Source organism: Chrysemys picta, chromosome 1 (genome assembly GCF_011386835.1).
Source record: "Chrysemys picta bellii isolate R12L10 chromosome 1, ASM1138683v2, whole genome shotgun sequence".
NCBI lineage: Eukaryota > Metazoa > Chordata > Testudines > Emydidae > Chrysemys > Chrysemys picta.
In genome coordinates this window covers 167,956,959-167,977,552 of record NC_088791.1, presented here as the reverse complement: position 1 = coordinate 167,977,552, position 20,594 = coordinate 167,956,959, and the positions used below count along the sequence as shown (strand labels likewise).

Below are 20,594 nucleotides of genomic sequence, written 5' to 3'. Positions count from 1 at the left end.
CCTGCTGGTCATCCTGGGAATTAGCTCCACCAGCCTGCACTCTCCCTCCCGTGGTGTCTTCCCCAATCTGGTCTCCTGCTGCTACCCCACCCATTCCCAGATTTGCAGTTTCCTTTCATAGCTCCTCCCCTTCCAGGGATTTCAAAGGCATTCAAGACCATGTTCTCAGGGTGGCATCGCCAACCTCCTACACAATGGCTAGTAGGGGAACCCAAACCTTAATCCTAACCCAGGCCTGCCCACTACACTGGGTTCCAGCCCAGAGACCCTATAACATGCAGCCAAGGCCTATATCTCCTTAGTCCTACTTACTGTTTCCCCTGGGATTTTTCCAACTTTACTGGCTTCTCCCCTCTCTGGGTTTGCCAACTCCTTTACTCAGGGAGTGGCTGCAGCCTGCCTTCCTGCAGCCCCCACCTGTAGCCAGCTACTTGGCTGTGTGCTGGGCCCCTGCCTGTACTGGCACAGCTAAGCCTACTCCTACTTAGTGGCCAGATCCCAGGCTCCTCCTCCAGGTGCACTCAGGGGAGTTAATTGGCCATCTTAACCCCTTCCAAGCCAGTGTGAGGTGGGCGCTCCATCAAAAGGAGTCATACCATTTATACCAGGGATGAGTTTGGCCCATGAAGTTTTGCATATAGGTCCAATATGCTTCATTAGACACATTCATTAATACAGTATGTGGCATTAAAAACTCAAAAATTTACCACAACACACCAGTTACTTTCACCACAATATTTGCTACATAGCATACTAGCTATACTTAGAATGGAAACTACCAATGATGCAACAGTAACTTGCTGAGAGTGACAGATATCATGATTGTAATATGGCCCATAGTAGGTTTTAACCAAATACTATGGCTTTTGTTTCCCTTTTTACGAATCTATTCTAAACTGCTTCTCCATGCAAAATTGCTACATTGCTAAAGTTACAATATTATTTATTATTGCTTTAAAAGTACTTTTTTGTGGGTGTTCCTTTTCATGTCAGAACTCAGCATGGTCTTCCACTTCACAGGTATTTCTTAGCAGTGTTGGTGTCTTGAGTTATGGGGATAAACTAAAAATTTTTGTTATGGTTGCAGATACACTTTTGTTTTTTCTTTTGTTTGGTTTTCAAATTATTTATTAATATTGTAGATTTCAATGACTGATACACCTTTGACTTACATACTCTGATCCAAGGGGAAGAAACTGACCACACTGCTATATAGCCGAATATAAAAATGGCTGCAACTATATAATTAATCAATTATAAACCTTTATGGAAATATATGGGACAGATAGATCAAATTATATAATCCCATACAGAAAGTACCCATGCTGCTGGAAGAGCTGCTGTATTATCAGCACTTGGAATATTTTGCCAGTTCATTTGCAAATTTGACACCATCAGATCAGGATTAAACAAAGACTGTGAATGGCTATCCAACTACAGAAGCAGTTTCTCCTCCCTTGGTGTTCACACCTCAACTGCTAGCAGAGCACCTCACCCTCCCTGATTGAACTAACCTCGTTATCTCCATACTGATTTATACCTGCCTCTGGAGATTTCCATTACTTGCATCTGAAGAAGTGAGGTTCTTACCCACGAAAGCTTATGCTCCCAATGCTTCTGTTAGTCTCAAAGGTGCCACAGGACCCTCTGTTGCTTTTTACAGATTCAGACTAACACGGCTACCCCTCTGATACTATGGAAATACAGTACATTTGAAAAAAGAAGAACAGGAGTACTTGTGGCACCTTAGAGACTAACAAATTTATTAGAGCATAAGCTTTCGTGGACTACAGCCCACTTGAAGTATATGCTCTGGTAGTGTCACTGTAAGATAGTGTTAACATGACATTTATTAAAATCAGATGTTTTCTGTTGACTTTCAAAATTTTACATTTTAGAAAACCACTACTAGATAGTAATACAGTTCACATTTTCCCTTGGTACACAGTGCTAAAGACATTATGTAAACTAATATGTTGCATCCAAGTTCAGAAAGTCACTGTTTAACATTTAATTTTCAATATTTTTTTTATACAGTAAAATAAGATTGGCTGAAAGTAAAATCTCATGATATGTGGTTGACATTAAAGTGTCACAAACTCAAAGTTACCTCATTCTTTTGCATAATAGACAAGTATACAACACAGCATATAATAAATATATTGTACTGTAAAATATGTAACCTTCCAAAGTGAATTCTGAACTCACTTTAATAGTCTCCACCTGTTAATAGGATGGAGAAAAGAGCAAAGTTTGATGCATTATCCAGAGGGCTCAAAGACTTAAAACATAACATCCTCCCTGAGGGGGTAGGGAATGTGAGGGGGGAGGAAGATTCATTGATATCTCTTGCTGACATTTGTAATGAGTGAAGAAGAGATCTGCAATGAAAAGTTACACACTGCAAATTGCAATGAATTAGGATCATGCTGCTACTTTGCCCTCATCATGAACAATGCAAGGTGTTGCTGTCCTCTGGACTCTCTTCTTAGGGTACATCTATACTTACCTCCGGGTCCGGCGGTAAGCAATAGATCTTCAGGGATCGATCCCGGAAGTGCCCGCCGTCAACGCCGGTACTCCTGCTCGGCGAGAGGAGTACGCGGAGTCGACGGGGGAGCCTGCCTGCCGCGTGTGGACCCGCAGTAAGTTTGAACTAAGATAGTTCGACTTCAGCTACGTTATTCACGTAGCTGAAGTTGCGTATCTTAGTTCAAAGTGGGGGGTTAGTGTGGACCAGCCCTGTGAGACAAGGCAATATACCAGTGGTGTCCTAATCTGTGGCTCACAAGCCACATGCAGCTCTTTTACCATTGAAGTATGGCTCGCGGAGCCCCCGTATGCCTTCCCTCCATTCTTACTTACCAGTTAGTGGGGGGTGGTGGTGCCTGGATCTCTACCTTGCAGCAGGGAGGGGGTTCTGCTCAGCGGGGAGGGGAGGTCTCTGGACTTCTGCCCCACGGGTCGCTCCTGCCAGGTTTTGGGGCTTCAGCAGGAGCGGGGCTGAAGTCCCAATCCCCGTCAGGTGCCTCCCCTGGAGATGAAGCCCTGAGCCCTGGCAGGTGTGCCCTGGCTCTTGAACTTCTGAAGATTGCCGTATGTGACTCGGAGGGTCAGTAAGTTTGCCCTCCTCTGCAATATACAGTAGTTTGACAGGGAGCTCTATGATTAAAGGTTTGAATTTGATTTGTCAGATTGCTGACTTACGGATTTCACGATCACTATGGCATTCAAAATTTGAAAGTCACTTGAGCACAATACTCAGAAAATGATAAACAAGTGTCCAGTGTCATACCAAACTTACACCTATCATTACTGGAACATGGGCTGACACAGAACCAAGAATATGGCTGTCACCTTCTTCTATCCTCCCTTGTTGGATGGATAATTTTGAACCTTTCTGGTTCATGTTATATAAAGGGCATAAATTCTTCAAAAAGATTCAACTCATCAGAGTGACATTTTCAAATTCTGAAATATGCAAAAGCTGTTGTTTTCAAATAGGAGGCAATGGCTATAAAATGAATTAGAATAGTTAGAGCACCGGGGAGAGGGGCGACTAACCTTCATAGTTTAGGTCACAGAGCTTGCCTTAGAGGGGGATTTTCCTGGGTTTATGTAATATAGAATACAACATGATTTAGATGTCAAATGGGTCCTGTTCCCATGGAGCTTAAACCCTGGCATGACAGACTGACAATATCCTGGACAAATGGGTCCACTGTAGTAAAAATACAATTATGGATGTGTTATTGTGGCATTGTATGTACATCGAGTAGGATGGGGGTGCTAAGGTACTTCCTCTGTTATCAGCCCCTTGAAACCACTCCCCTGGAGAGATATACATATAGTAGTTCAAACTGGATTCTCCAAGGACCAACAGGCAACAAAAGGATTTTTGGATCAATAGCCTGGTTTTCAACTGTCTCAGAGCCTTCTTACTGATTCAGAAAGCAGACAGGAAGCCTGTCCAAGGAGGCCCCCAATCTTTAGGTTAGGTTGGAAGGACTGGGCCTGCTGAGGCTCCATAAGACTGAGTGCCTGTTTTGAGCTGAAGCTGTGATAAACTTGTGACTACAAAGAAAACCCTGTGCATGTGGTCTTGTAGGGCTGCTTCTGCCATAGCCCATGGAAGGATTGGGGGGTTCTCTGGTAAGCTGATTAGCATGCATGTGGGTTCTTTTATTGTTTTAATATGTTTTCTCTGGAGTGCTTTTACCCTAATAATGAAATAGGATTGCATACAAAGAGCTGTGTGGTATCTATAATCATGGTCAGTCACACTGTTAACTCTCTCTGAACAGAAAGCAACTGGGTGTGCTTGGGCAACATATCTACTGGAAATAACACAACGAGGGTAGGAAACTGCACAGCCTGGGAATCCCTGGTCAGAAGGGAGAGAGACACGAATCTTCACCCAAAAAAGGCAACACTGGGAAGCTTGAGCGTGGGTGCCCTTAGTGGACCACTGGGGGAAATACAGGTACAGTTGCCCTCAACTGTGACAACTGGCTTTGGGAACTATGACAGAGGATTAAGCAACTAGCAGGGTAAATGACCCAAATTCTACCTTTAAAGACATATTAGGAAAGTATGTAAATAGTAATTAGAGATATTCCTTACAAGTAGCTAGCAAAGAAATGTTAGATAGACTAGAACTTTGAAATGTAAACTTGTAGTGTTAAAGAATTGGAGAAGATAGTGATCGTAGTAGTCTATGTTTACCTATATCTTGTTAGAGTTTAACAATGTAACCAAATGGTTCCTGTCTAGGGCTGTATTCTGTTAATTCAGGGATCAAAAAGAAATATTAACATTTAGATGAAATTTAGGTGAAGTAATGTCATTGTCTATATGTCTCCTTAAAGTCTGTGATAAATTGCTTAATGGATAATTACCTTATGTTAATCCATGTAGCTAATTACTGATGATGTTTAGGAAACAGAAGGTTACTTCAAAAGCCTCTTGTTCACTTGAGGACTCCCTGCTGTCAAGAGAAGGCCTGACACTATAAAAAGGACCCTTGGGTCCTGATCCTTTTTATCTCAGATCTGCTTGAGTTTTATTCAGGTGAAGTTTGAGTCCTAAGACTGAGATCTCTAGTCCCATCTGGATCACCCCGGGTATGAAACATTGGACTGAATCTATGGACTAATTTTCAGAACTCTTTGCAATTCCAATGCTCATCATCTCTATTATGAAACTGATCTCAGAACTGTAGTCATATCTGTATGTATAATGATCTTTTAACCAATACTCTCTCTTTCTTTTTTAATACATTTTAGTTGAGTTAATAAGAATTGGCTGTAGTGTGTATTTGGGTAAAGATCTGAAATAGTCATTAACCTGGGAGGTAATGTGTCCGATCCTTTGCAATTGGTAGAACTTTCATTTTTGACTTGGCTGTCTGGGAGGAGCCCAAAGGCTGGGTTGCTTTTAAGGGGGGACTGTGTTTGGCTTCTGTATAACCAGTAAGGTATTATAGAAGCTGGTTTTGGTTAGCTTGGTGGAACTAAGTATTGGAATAACCACCAGCTTTGGGGATTGTCTGCCCCATTCTTTGCAGTTTGCCCTAATTAAGCAACCTCTGTGTGGCCCCCCTTGGACCCCCGTCACAGCAACATCTGAGTACTATGAAGCATGCAGCTTCCTCACCTCTCCAACACCCATTTATGAAAGGCTGTCAGTGTGGCTAAAGAAACACAAACTCAGCTGAGTGTGCTCAGAGTGAAAAACAAAAACTGGCTCATGAACAGGGCTCCCAAAGGCAGACCTAACATCATCACTACAGCAGATTGACCTGAAAGGAAAACATGGATTTTCTCCACTGCTCGAGACAAGCATATCTGAGTGGATCTGTAGACAACAAATGGCCTTTTTATTGCAACCCACATAAATCAATAGTGTTTCTAAAACAAATCCAGTGTAAGCAATGGCTCCTTTTTGTGTCTGGCCCTTTGAGTAGTGATGTAAATGAACTGCTGGGCCCAGATTCTGTGCTGTGGCATGCCTGCTTTGGTCTGCACTGCTGACGGAAAGTGTTCCTACAGCCAACAAAATGGGCCATGGGAGGACCAGCACACTGTAACTGGATCCTCTGGTGACATAGAGCTGGTGCAGCAGTTATACCCAGCTCTCCCTGCCGTCGGGACAGGGGGCATGACTGGCACATGTAAGAAAGACAACAATCAGAAAAGGAATTTACAAATCTGCTGAATAAATCCTTTAAATGCAGAATTATTCATTTGCGAAAGGGCTATTACAGCATTCTTTTCTCTGACAGACCACACACAGGGCAACTTTGGGGAATACTATTACTTAAATGCTAACTTCTGCTTACTTAGTAATGCAAGATAAGATCTATCATTTGTGTAATGCATGGAAGCATTTGCTGTTCCCCGGTCAATAATTACTTGTTTGGTAGCGCTCTTCTGTATATTGCAATCAATTACTTTCTCTTTTGTAGTTCAATAGCTAATGACTTAGTTAAGGAGAGTACTGCTTTGCAAACTGATGCAATATATACCAGCAATGGCTACAGCTACACCTGAGGGCTACTAGAGGGGAAAGAATGTGCTGAGCATAGTGGTACAACTCTGTTAATCAAACTTATTCTATTTGTAAATGTCCGGACTTCATCCCCCCCATGCAGAGCATGCGCGGCTAACAGTGCAGCTGGCCGGATGGTGCCACTTACATGGGGCTCCGACACTCAGCCAGAGAGAGCACGTCCTCCTCCTCCTCCCCCCTGCAGCAGAAATCACTCCCTCCCTCCCTGCATCGCAGATCGGCTCCAGCAGTCTGGAGCTCCTCCCCCACTGCTGCCCAGCGTCCGACGAGTGGCTAATGCAGTTCCTGAGCAAGTTCACCGAGACATTAGGTGAAGAAAGGCCAACAATAAGGGGGCCAGGGGGTCGGAGAAGGGGCAGGGAGGTTTTGGAGGGGGCAGTCAAGAGATGGGGGGGGTCGGGAGTTCGGGGGGGCTTTCTGGGGGGAGGGATAAGGTTTTGGGCAGTCAGGGTACAGGTAGGGGGTAGGGTCCTGGGGGGCATTGGGGGCGGGTCTTAGGAGGGGGCAGTTAGGGGACAAGGAACAGGGAGGCTTTGGTAGGGGGTGGGGTTCTGGAGGGCAGTTAGGAGCAGGGGTCCCAGGAGGGGGCAGTCAGGGGACAAGGAGGGGAGGGGGGTTGGGAGTTCTGAGGGGGGCTGTCAGGGGGCAGGAGCGAGGAGAGGGATCAAAGCAGTCAGGGGACAGGTAGCAGAGGGGTTTAGATGGGTCGGGAGTTTTGGGGGGGCTGTCAGGGGGTGGAGAGTGGTTGGATGGGGCGTGGGAGTCCCAGGGGTCTGTCTGGGGGTGGGGGGTTGGGGTAGTCAGGGTACAGGTAGGGGGTAGAGTCCTAGGGGGCCAGTTAGGATGGGGGGAGGGTCTCAGGAGGGGGCAGTCAGGGGGCAAGAGGCAGGGAGGCTTAGGTAGGGGGTGGAGTCCTGGGGGGCAGTTAGGGGCAGGAGTCCCAGGAGGGGGCAGTCAGGGGACAAGGAGCGGGGGGAGGGTTGGGGGTTCTGAGGGGGGGAGTGGGAGGGGCAGGGGCGGGGCTAGGGCGGGATGGGGCGGGGCTAGGACAGGACAGGGGCGGGGTTCTTCCCGTCCTCTTTTTTGCTTGCTGGATTATGGTAACCCTAATCAGATGTATCTCTACAGCTTAGTGCAATGGAGATGCATATCAGATAAACAGTTTCTGCTGTTATCAGTCTACCTCTTAAGACAAAGCACCTTGTAATCATTTTATCAACAAACAAGGCATCTAGGGACAAATTCTGCCTGACCCTTCTAGGGGTTCACAGTGGGAGTAAGAAACCTCCCTTCCTTCTTGGCTTGTGTTGGCAGAATTGCAGACTCTGCGCTCTCAAGAAAGCGCAGGGACTACATGCAAACTACCCACCTGGGCATATGGTGTCCCAAAGGAGGCAGTGAGGGGAGAAGATGGAGCCATGGCTACACCACCACCACATGCTGGGAAGCAGAAGGACTGCAGCAGAGTGCATGCTCCCTCTGGTTTCCAGGGAACTTGGAACCCCTCCTGGCATGTCTTTCAGAGTAGGTCAGCTCTGCACAGCTCCTTACTTCATGCTATGTGCAAATTGCACAGTCTAGCATTTAAAGTGAAATTTGTTGACAATATAGTCCCAACCGCACCAATAAAACAGTGCTAGAATTAATCCTGTTGCATCCCACATAGTTGTTTTTTTAACGATCAAAATGCTAGATTTTTATTATAATCTGACAGCAATACATTTTTGTGTAACTATAAGCCACAGGAACACACACTCCTATATCACCTTTAGGCAAATATTCTAAAAGCAATATTAAGGTATCTGCAGTCCTTAGTGGAAAGAACAAGTGCTAATTATCTTATTGATTTAAGGTGATGTAAGACCCAAATTTGCCTGTCCAGTGCTAGGAACAAAGACTTGCACTGATTTCATTGTTTCTAACTCCTGCCCCACTTCTCACTAGAATGGTTGACAACACATTATAAATAAGATAATTTAGAAGTGTGGCAAAGATTAAACACAAAGTATATTCTATTCTATTAGGTATGCAACATGTAACTGAATGTAAACAACTACTGTGAATCACAATCCCTAGCTTCTTTCAGAAATAAGACATATTAAGTTACACTGTTGAATCAGCTAATGAGTAATGGGATACGGAGTCAAGTTATTTCTATGACATTCATTCATAAACAGACCAGGTTGGTAAAGATTGAAAGTGATTATTGCTATCGGATGGCTGTCCACCAGGGTACACGAAACAAGCAGCTGCTTTCAATTAAGATCCTACAGATTTCCATATCTCTCATAACCATGTTTGTCCCTCTCAATGGTATCTTACCTGGCATGAATTGGCAACCTTGCTAGTTTCAGCAGAGTGATCAATGATTGAACAATAATGAAGATCAAACTATACTGATCTGGAAGTTTACAGCATATGGTCCTCATCACTGTATCTGAGCACCTCATAAACATTAATGAATTTATCACTGCAATGCCATTGTGAGGAAGGGAAGCATTATTATCCACATTGTACAGATTTGGAGCCAAGGCACAGAGAGATTGACTTGCCCAAGGTCCCACAGTGAGTCTGTGGCAGTTCCAGTTCAGTGCTTTAACCACAGAAAACCAGCCTGCCATCTTACTTCTAGTACATAGTGTCTCCCAAGTCTAGCATTAGACAATTTGAAGGGGTGATAACAGAAAAGCTTGCACTGCCTATGTTGTATTTGCTGTCCAGACAAAGGGACTTCACTCCTTTATACTATCAGTCATTACCTTTCATAAAGTCTAAATCCACTTTAAGAGAGAAATAAACAGAAGGAAGCAAATCAGCAAACATCATGAGTTGGTTATAGCAAGGATTTCATGATGAGAATATCATGCCTCCTGAGGCTTGGAATTCGTTGTTACCAAAAGTTTGCGATGAATAAATTTCATGCATGTTAATAGGACTTTCATCTCAGACTTAAATAGTCACTGTGCATTTTAGTTCTTTAGAAAGTTTCTTAACCTAACAAAAATATGGATGAAGATGATCGGGGTATTGCTGGAACAGTGAGGTGTTTTTTGTTTGGTTGGTTTTTTTGCTTCTTGTGAATAGGAATAAAGATGAAGAAGTTTAATAGATTATTCTAAATTAAAAATAGGGAATGAACTGTATTTGTTTTTCTTCATAACGTTTTCCTGAAGGCTTTGCAAGTGTACAACAATTTTTTAACAAAGTGTTTAAACTTTTACTTTCTTGTAAATAGGAAATGAGTTCATTCAGATACTAATATCAGTGTAACACTATAGAATGATAGAAAGTGGGTGGCTGTGGGAAACAAAGAATATAGCTACCACTTTCCTATCTCTGCAAGGTAAATTACCTTCATGTTCACAATATTTGGGAATCTAGATTCCTCTCTTGTATTCAATTTTCCAGTAGATAACACTGCAATCCTATTTCATATTAACCTCTAAAGGTATTATTTGAATGAGGTGGATTTTTACAGAGATGTAGCATCCCTTATTAAAAACACATATCCTACACTATTCTAAAATACTGGCCCCAAAGTTTATAGTAACTTCCATACACCGGTGGTTTGGGTCATTATTGTGGAATGCAATCACATTTATTTTTAACATGAAAGATGCCTTTAATTTTGATACCAAACCAGGGGCACAACAGGGAAGAAATAAAATAGATTAATAACTTACTTTTTGTAACAACTCCTTCGAGGCGAATAATATTTGGGTGGTCAAATTGTCCCATGATACTAGCCTCTCTCAGGAAATCTCTTCTCTGCCTGTCCACATAGCCACCTTTCAAAGTTTTAATGGCAACAGGAATCTCCCTTTTTCCTGGGGTCTTCAGACGTCCACTGCATACTTCTCCAAATTCACCTTAAACGAACAAGAGCAAATACTTTTGTTAACAGACAATTCACATTTTCTGGAGGTCACACTCGATGATCATAATAGTTCTATCTGGCCTTAGAAATTAGGACTCTATGAATGTAAGGACAAAGTCAGAAAGGCTAAGGCACAAAATGAGTTACACCTAGCAAGGGACATAAAAGACAATAAGAATAGATTCTATAAATACATTAAGAACAAGAGAAAGACAAAGGAAACATAGGTCTTCTACTTAGTGGGGAAGGAGAGCTAATATCTGATGACATCTAGCAGGTTGAGGTGTTTAATGCCTATTTTGATTCAGTCTTCAGTAAAAAGGTTAATGGTGTCCTGACCAGGATACTCAACACAATTAATATTAACAACACAAGGGAAGGAACGCAAACCCATATAGGAAAAGAACAGGTTCAAGAATATTTAGATAAGTTAGATGTATTCAAGTTGGCAAGGCCTGATGAAATTCATCCTAGGTTACTTAAGGAATTAGCTGAAGCAATCTCCGACCCACAGGGCCAGGGCAAGGACGGTTTGCGCCCTAGGTGAAACTTCTACCTTGCACCCCCCGCCAGTCCTGCGGCAGCTCTCTGCCCCCCCCTCCGCCCTGAGGCCCCCCATGAAAGATCCCCCCCCAGCTCACCTCTGCTGTGCCTCCTCCCCGATCATGCCGCCCCCGCTCTAATTCTCCCCTCTCAGGCTTGCCAAACAGCTGATTGGCGCCGCAAGCCTGGGAGGCGGGAGAAGTGGAGCAGCGACGGCGTGCTTGGGGAGGGGGCGTAGCAGAGGTGAGCTGGGGTGGGGACCCCTGCGGCAGCCCCGCCGCCCCCGCCCTGAGGTACCCCTGCGTCAGCTCCCCACCCCCCCGGCACGGGGAGCCGTGCGGCAGCTCCCCACCCCAGCTAACTCTGCTCCGCCTGCTCCCCGAGCACGCCGCCCCCGCTCTAATTCTCCTCCCCTCCCAGGCTTGCGGGCGGTGGGAGAAGTGGAGCGGTGACTGCACGCTTGGGGAGGGGGTGTAGGAACGCTGTAAAAAAAAATTGAGGGCACCGCTTTTTGGCGCCCCCAAATCTTGGTGCACTAGGCAACCGCCTAGTTTGCCTAAATGGTAGCACCGGCCTTGCCGACCCATTAGCAACTATCTTTGAGAACTCATGGAGGATGGGTGAGATCCCAGAGGACTGGAGAAGGGCAAACATAGTACCTTTCTTTAAAAAGGGGAACAAAAGAGGAACCAGGGAATTATAGACTGGTCAGCCTAACTTTGATACCTGGAAAGGTACTGGAACAAATTATTAACCAATCAAATTGTAAGCAGCTAGAGGATAATAGGGTTATAAGAAATGGATTTGTCCAAAACAAATCATGGCAAGCCACCCAAATTTCTTCTTTGACGGGGTTACAGGCCAAATGGGTAGGGGAGAACCAGTAGAAGTGATATATCTTGATTTTAATAAGGATTTTGATACTGTCCCACATGACATTCTCAATTCATAAGCACACTAGGGAAATGTGGTCTAGATGAAATTACTGTAAGGTAGGTTCACAACTGGTTGAAAGACTATACTCAAAGGGTAGCTTTACAGTTTGCTGCCAAATTGGGAGTGTGTATCTAATGGGGTCAGTCTCAGGTCCAATAACATTTCAATATTTTCCTTAATAACTTGGATAATAGAGTGGGGTGTATGCTTATAAAATTTGGATATGACACCAAGTTGGAAGGGGTTGCAAGCACTTTCAAGGATAGGATTAAAATTCAAAATGACCTTGACAAATTAGAGAATTGGTCTGAAATCAACAAGATGAAATTCAATAAAGAAAAGTGCAAAGTACTACACTTAGGAGAGAAAAATCAAATGCAAAATACAAAATAGGGATTAACTGACTAGGTGGTAGTATTGTTGAAAAGGATCTGGAGGTTATAGTGGATCACAAATTAAATATGAGTCAACAATTTGATGCAGTTGCAAAAAAGGCTGATATAGTTCTGTGGTGTATTAACAGAAGTGTCATAGGTCAGACATGAAAGGCAATTGTCTCGCTCTACTTGGTGCTGCTGAGGCCTCAACTGGAGTACTGTGTCCAATTCTGGGCACCACACTTTAGGAATGATGTGGAGAAACTGAAGAAAGTCCAGAGGAGAGCAACAAAAATGATAAAAGGTTTAGAAAACCTGACATATGAGAAAAGGTCATAAAAACTGGGCATGTTTAGTTTTGAGAAAAGAAGACAGAGAGGGGACCTGATAACAGTCCTCAGATATGTTAAGAGCTGTTATAAAGAGGATCAGGATCATTTGTTCTCTGTGTCCACTGGAGGTAGGACAAGAAGTAATGGGCTTACTCTATAGGGAGGATTTAGGTTATATTAGGAAAAAAAATTCTATGAGGGTAATTAAGCTCTGGAATAGGCTTCCAAGGGAGGTTGTGGAATTCCCAGCATTGGGTGTTTTTAAGAGCAGGTTTGACAAACACCTAGTCTAGATAGTCTAGATTTACTTGGTCCTGCCTCAGTGTAGGGGGCTGGACTAGATTACCTCTTGGGAGCCCTTCCAGCTTTACATTTCTATTATTCTATCTCTGTATAGTTTAGAGAGAGATAGAATGCCTGTATAGATTAGGCACCCTTAAAGCTTTTTGATTTTATGTTAAAAAAGCTGTTTTGAAAAAATATGTATGTTTTTGTGTAAAGCTAGTTCATAAGAATGTACTCTGACCAACTGGAATAGGAGCACAGAGTTATTTCAGAAACACGTCTATTCTCTAGAGTTGAACTATCATACAGCTATTGAGAAATAATGGATGGGATGGTTGGGGGTGATGCTAATGAAATTCATGACTTTCATCAGAGTCCAGGAAAAATGGTACATCCAGCACTTCTTCAAAGCAAATATAGTCAGGTTAAATTTCTGTCAATACTGATCTATAAGTAATAGAAGACTTGCACTTTTGCTCTTAAAGACAAAGCATGTGACTTCCATAATGTGATTGAGCTCCACTGGGTTATCTGGGCCTCCATACAAGGATGACTGTTATGCTTCGGGGCATGAGATAAGGAACTAACACTATTAAAGTGTAAGCAGAATCAGGATGAGCTCTACCCTGACATCTGGTGGTGAATTATGGCAACTGTGGAAAAGAACTCCAGGGGCTGATCTTGTTTGCATAGGCACACCCACCCGCTTGGCATGAGACAACAGCAACTGATAGTGGTTACTTTGGATGGGGTGGGATCTCCCGTTTCTCTGTTATTGGGGCAGGAGGAATAAAGTGTTGTTACCCTGATTATGTGAATCAAAGACAATGAAACTGTTTTATGACAGAGGATCTCACCATCACCTAAGTAGCACTCGCTAGACAGGGGACATGGGTTCCACAACCCAGTGAATTGAGAGAGGACGGGGATAGATATTTGTACCTGATGGTATGGCCCCCTTTTGAGGGCCTGAAACACCAATTGCACCATCTCCTCTCTCTACTGTTGAATGTCAGAGCTAACTTTGATTCCATTAGGAGTCTAATTACAGGCTGCTGAGCTGAATTCACTTTGGGCCAATGGTGCACCAGCACTGGGGCTCCCCTACTATGAGCTGAAATCACTAAGAGCTGAAATCACAAAAGAGCTAAAATTACTAAGAGCTGAGATCACTGAGTGCTAACTCAGTTAACTAGTATTGGAGTCTGAAGCTATATTGCTAAGTGGCTGGCGGAGCAGTTTGCGGAGACAGCAGGAGGAGCAGTGAGCGGTGTGGAGCCTTGTGGGGATGGTTGGAGTGGCCCAAGGAACGGCAAGCGGAGCTGTTTGCGGGGACAGCTGGAGCGGCTCACAGGTTGGTGAGCAGAGCGGCACGGAGCAGCTTGCAGAGCAGTTTGTGGGACGGGAGGAAGTGGACTGGCTCATGGTGAAGGCTGCGGCGGAACCCCATGGAGAGATGGCCGGTCGGCCTCGGATCACGTAAAGTGCCCCTTAACACCCTGCGTGCCCCTCCCCTTTTACTCTGGGGCTGCACTGACCAGGGACAGAGACTTTGGGGGTTGTTGGACTTTTGGGACTTTGGGTGGTTGCTGGACCCAAGAGATTTTGGGGGTGTTGAACTTTGGGGACTCTGGGTGATTTTTGGGTTGCTGGATTCAAGAACCAAAGGGAAAGGACATGGCCCAATTTGCTGGGGTGGGTCTTTTGCTCACGGTTTGTGTTAGGAATCCTGTTTGTGGTGTTTTTTCCAATTTAATGCTGATGTCGTTTACCTCATGTTATTAAACATTTTCTGCTACACTCAGACTCCGTGCTTGCAAGAGGGGAAGTATTGCCTCTTAGAGGAGCCCAGGGGGTGGTATGTAATTTTCCCAGGTCACTGGGTGGGGGCTCGAGCCGGTTTTGCATTGCGTTATTGAAACGGGACCCCTAGATACAGAACCCGACCCTTGTCACTGCCAACTTAGATGGGCAGAAGGATTACAAAAGGATAGATTTGAATTAAAACGATAAAATATACATTTTGAGGGACAATCCTGTGTCAAAGCATTTGAGTGCTGGACACAATACAATAAATAAAATAAACAGATATTACATGCCATTACATGCTATGCTATGACAATGTCAGGGTTGCATGATTAATCATTCACTAATCAGTAAGGATACAACTGTCATGGAGGTCATGGATTCTGTGACTGTCTGGGACTTCCCTGACTTCTTCTGGTATATTCCAGGATACCAAAGCTACAGTTATATCCTGCTTGGATTCTCCAAACATTCTGCCATCAGACATGACAGAAAACAGTATATAGTAACATTTACAGCAGAAATTATATATCTATGTATTACAGAAGGGACCCAGTGTCAAATAAAGAAATGGCGGCTTTTCTGTTCCTTGTGATCCCACTAGATAACTCAGTTCAGTAAGCAGTCTCAGGATTGATGTTATCAATGCATACAGTACACTGGGATCTCCATATCTGTTTTTCTGTTTGTGTTTTAGGTGTGTTCCTTGCTTTTTTTAAAAGTATTTTTCAGTTGGATCTCTCATTTGATGATACATTAAAGACATAGCAAACTAAATTTCTCCATTGTCATAACAAGTGCCTGCTGCCCTAGACAATGTCATGCAATGTCATGCAAATCAAAACCAAAATCTTTTTCATTAACAAGAAGAGAAGATAAAGTTTTCACTTGAAAAGGAAAGAGAGAATTGTGTTTCACTGTGCATTCCACATAGCTTGTGTACTTTAAAGAGTTTAACTGATTGCTTAGACTAGATTAAAAATAGTTGCCACTGTTCACCACTGCAATTATTAACTTGAGAGAGCCCCAGGAAGGTTGTTTTTCTGCAAAAAATATTGTAGTCGGGTTTTTTATTGTTTTTGTGTTTTAGACATACTGTATATATGTCTTGTAGTGTAAGCATATTGAGCTAAATTCATCTCTCATGTAACTCCATTGACTTCAAAAGAGTTGAATTACACCAGAGAATTGAGCTTATTGACTGGTTCAATGGGAAACAGTGTTTATTCACCAGAGCATAGTGCCTTAAAAGGAAAACAAACAAACAAAAAAAACACCTTTCCGTGTTCAGCCTCAAGCCTACATATTGATGTAAATTTATGGTTATTTTGACTTTTTTTACTAAATTTTTAATCTTACAAAGTTACACCTCTACCCCGATATAACACTGTCCTCGGGAGCCAAAAAATCTTACTGCATTAGAGGTGAAACCGCGTTATATTGAATTTGCTTTGATCCGCCGGAGTGCACAGCCCCGCCCCCCCGGAGCACTGCTTTACCGCATTATATTCAAATTCATGTTATATCGTGTCATATTATATCGGGGTAGAGGTGTACTTGGAAAATTAAATTGAATCTTTCACTTTCTATAATATTTCAATATTTTTTTTTAAACGTGAAATTTTTCATGGGAAGAGATTTCCATTTTCTAGTCATCTCTATATAGGGGAAATGAAGCCAAGTAATCAATTAGAACAGATAGAGAATGATGGAAGAACCAGTGGTGGCAACTATGGTTTGGTGAATAAGCATCATTATAAAAGCCTCAGATGGCCCTAATGATCACTCTGCTGGATTCAAAGGGATCACTCCCGAAGAAAAAAGACTCTATGGATAAATGAGGCTGGTATCCCATGCTCTGTATTCATTTAGTCTTAGATTTCTTTAAAAAGTTCCATGATAAACATTCCTGCAGTAAGGTCATAACTTTTAGCAAATTATAATAGTAAAGGCAAAGCAACTACTATTGAAGAAAGAGATTTTAGCTTGAGATTTTGTTTACCACAGGACTGAATGTAGTAGTTAAACCAGTACCTGTTATAATCCTGGCTGAGCTCCCCCTGCTGGATGCTCACCAGTCTGCAGTGTTTGGAACTAACCCCTGGATCCCGCATGCTCTTGGGCTTGCTGTATCTGGGCAGTCTCAACACTGTCTGTGGGAATCCAGGCATGCTCTTGGGTTGAGATTCTCTGTCTAGACTCCCTGTCTGAGAGATGAGGTTCCACAGTCCAACTGCCTAATCTTTGAAACACAATGCCTCCCCCACAATAGCTCTTACGTATGCCCAGAGTTCTACTGAAGCTGTGGCCCCTCTAGATTACTATTTCCCCCTTTGTGGCTTACTGACTGTTAAAGCAACTAACACAGAGACTTTACCAGAGGACTTTCTAAACCAATCGCACTCTACTCACGTACAAACATAAGAGATATACAGATCTATGGGGGAAAAATCCCTGCACACAAATCCCTGACTCAATTTCTTCACCCCTCCTAAGAGCCCTTTGAGTCTTAGTTAATGACCTTCCAGGGATTCCAGGATTCTTCCTCTCTGCATTCTCCTCCTGCATAGCCTCCTGTTCTGGTTCTGCTCTCCCACCCAACCTTTCAGTCCCCTCTCTCAGATGACTCCCCCAGCTCATTGTCCTAGTATGCTTTCATTTTAGTGGAAGACCCTCCAAGTTAAAACCTCTTGAGTGTTCTCCAATGTTAATCTTCTGCTAAGACCTTCTGGAATCCCATATGAGGTTAAAAGGCAAAAGTGAAGGTACAGTGAAGTTTACAGTCAAAACAGTGTTCACAAAACAAAATGGGGTATTTAGTTTGACACAGAGATATGTTCATAACTGTTTGCAGATTATAACAGTGAAGGTAAAGCTGCTGCTGTTTAAGACAATGTGTTTAGCTCAAGAGATTTTGTTTATGACAGGAATGAATGTAGTAATCAGAGCAGTACTGTCTAAACATACCATTGAAAATTTAAAAGCCTCACTCCCTTGGATGGTGAAGATTGGTGAATGGAGAGATGAGGCGTTTAAAGCAAGGAAAATTCCCAGTAAAAAAAATGATAAAATGAGTCACCCTGGGAAATTTCACAGTTATTCTCTACAGCATCACCACCAACTAAATGATTGTAAACTGATGGTTACATTCCAGCAATATGTATAATTTCGAGAGTGAAATTAATTATTTTACTTTGCTACTAGCACAGGTTTGCACTGCATTCCTTTTATTTTTCCCATTGCCTCTCATCAAGTTTTATTACTGTTTAATTTGATGTTACACACTCTTGGCTTCAAACCTTTTAAAAGCTCTCACTGTATTAAACAGTCGATGTTGTCTCCTACTTGTTGCTTTCAGTCAAGCATCACACTGATCACTAATGTGTTTGTATATTTCTTTACTACCTCTCACCAATTTGATCCATCCTCTCACTGCTATGTAGTCCCTTCAGGTGACTTGATTGTGACTCTTTTTCATGTTGAATTCTCTGCACTGTCCTAGGTGTTATAAAGTCTGTGTCTATCTTCCCTGCTAGTGACACTGCTTGCAATATCATCCATTTTCTCTCCCCACACAGTTTAAGTCCTGAATTCTCAAACATCTTAGGGCTCCTTCACAACACGCTGTCAGTGTAAAGTACCTTAAAGTGTGTGTATGCTGCCAGAGGAATGTAAAGAGGTCAGAGGCTAGGTCTACACTACCCGCCTGAATCGGCGGGTAGAAATCGACCTCTCGGGGACGCTCTTACTCCACCAGCGGAGGTGGGAGTAAGCGCCGTCGACGGGAAGCCACAGAGGTTGATTTTGCCGCCATCCCTACAGCGGGATAAGTCGGCTGCGATATGTCGAATTCAGCTACGCTATTCACGTAGCTGAATTTGCATATCTTAAATCGACCCCCCCCGTAGTGTAGATGTAGCCTTAGAGTAATTGAGATTCAGACCTAGAGGCACATGTAATGGTGGGTCAAGAGGCTGCAAGGCCAGATAAGACAGGGTGAAAAAGCTGGGGAGTGTGCACAATGCATTCCTCTTTTTCTTACATGCCCAGGCAGGTTCCAGTCAGAAAACAGCCCCTACGCCCCTCTGTGTGAAAGGACTACTTCCTCCCAGCCCCATTAGCAATGCTAGTCACACCATGGAAGATGGAAAGGAGGTGCAGCCATGATGCTGCTCCTTCTGCACTCAGCCAGCAGAGGCTGGATAGAGAATGGGGAGCATTCTGCACCAGCCTAAGGAATGATGCAATGGACACCCTCCCCCTGCATTCAGGAGCATTCCAGAAGACATTCTGCTTCTCTTAGGCTCAGTGCCTCCCGGTGAGCTGATCTTTATCCTATTGTTTTTGTTGTTAGGAAAAGTGCTGAATTTTGAACTTCTCCTAGAGAATGCTATGTTAGGGAAAGGCACCTACTCATACCCAGCCCATGTATTCCTATTATATTCTGATCTGCCATCTGGTCTCCCACATCTCCATTTAAATGCCTTATGATTAGCACCACGTCAATGGGTATTTGCTGCATTTGGTGGCAACCTTTCATAGTTTCAGCAGTAGCAGCTGTATTTGTTCCTATGCACTGACCCAATATGGTAACCCTGTACTGGCTGCCAGAGTGGTAAGCATTTGGATAAGCCTATTTTACTTTAAACAAAACATAACATCTTTTTTGACAAGTTGAAAGAGAGGACTGCATGGTTTGTACAGAACAAGTTTCTGGACTGCTCAATTAACTTCTTTCTGCCAACTGTACAATAGTTTTATGTCACTAAAACAAGAATCATTTGCACATAATTGAAGCTGAAAAGTTAGTGAACTCTGCACTTTTCTCTAGTTATCAGCATCTTTCCCCTGAGCAAGAAAAGATGTCAACTTCACTGACTTCTGGCTCTTAGTTTCTATTTATTAAACACATACATAAGTTACTGCTTCAGCGTCAACAGTTCTCTTGTTTAGCTAAAGTCTTCAAACTTGAGCAATCAGACTTAGATCTAGGAAAAGCATCATTCTATTCCTGTTGGAGAATATTTTTTCCTTTGTTTTTTACAGTAATTTAATATTCTCTCTTACCTAAATAAAAGTCTAAAAAATTAATCTCTATCCAGGACAAGTCTTAAAATCATAAAAACAATCACAATTAGAGTCTGTATTGGCTCTCTTGTCAAAGAGGCCAAGAACTGAACGGCCATGGAAACTGAAATCTCCTCTCATCAGTAGAGGTGATGCATCCAGAATGATGTAAAAACATTGGTCAGAGGAGAGTAGCATGTAGTGTTGTTTCCCATGCTTTATAAGCTCTGTGGATAGTGTGTCATCTGACATCTTTCATAAGTACATAATTAATTTAAAAATACTTAAACATCAGGAGTTGTTATCCATAAGGCATGAATGAATTTTATTATTTTGAATGTTTTAGTTTCCACCCTATAGAAGTAACTACAGACAAATGCCAGACAAAGCAAATGGAAATTTTGGTGTATTGGCTCTATAGCTTTCTGCAGTATATTTGATCTGGCTGAAATTGTGTTATCTATGTACCTGCCCTAGTTGCGCAGTTTTGAAGAGAAGATTCAGATTTATCGTCTGAGCAGGAGCTGTTGCTGCCTGCTAAGGGATGAGTGGAATGACTTAGCAAGCTCTTTAGCAAAGTCAACCTTATTTATTGTAACTAAACTGGGTGTGAAAATATCATGATAATATCAACTTTCATGCAAATAAAATCCTTCCTGGTCTTAATATGGTGCATGGAGTCAGCCTAGCAAGAGCCAATAAGAATTATTTCTCTGGTACCTAGGGCTAGATTGTGGTTGCCCAGGTGAGCGAGCAGGGGTGCCATATGCAAGGAAACAACCCTGCCCATTTCATGTTTCA

The 20,594-nt window shown here is 43.0% G+C and overlaps 1 protein-coding gene across 6 annotated transcripts in view; it reads right to left on the bottom strand.

The window, feature by feature from the left end:
• The window catches only part of EPHA6 (EPH receptor A6), an 875,247-nt gene that overhangs the window by 172,338 nt on the left and 682,315 nt on the right, over positions 1-20,594 (bottom strand). For all 6 annotated transcript variants that reach the window (XR_010599810.1, XM_065589211.1, XM_005283660.5 and 3 more), the window contains one exon: positions 10,254-10,439. Coding sequence is in view for 5 of the 6 variants with exons in the window: in XM_065589211.1 (XP_065445283.1) it covers positions 10,254-10,439 (186 nt within the window). In the remaining variant the exon portion in view is untranslated. The remainder of the gene's footprint in view (positions 1-10,253; positions 10,440-20,594) is intronic.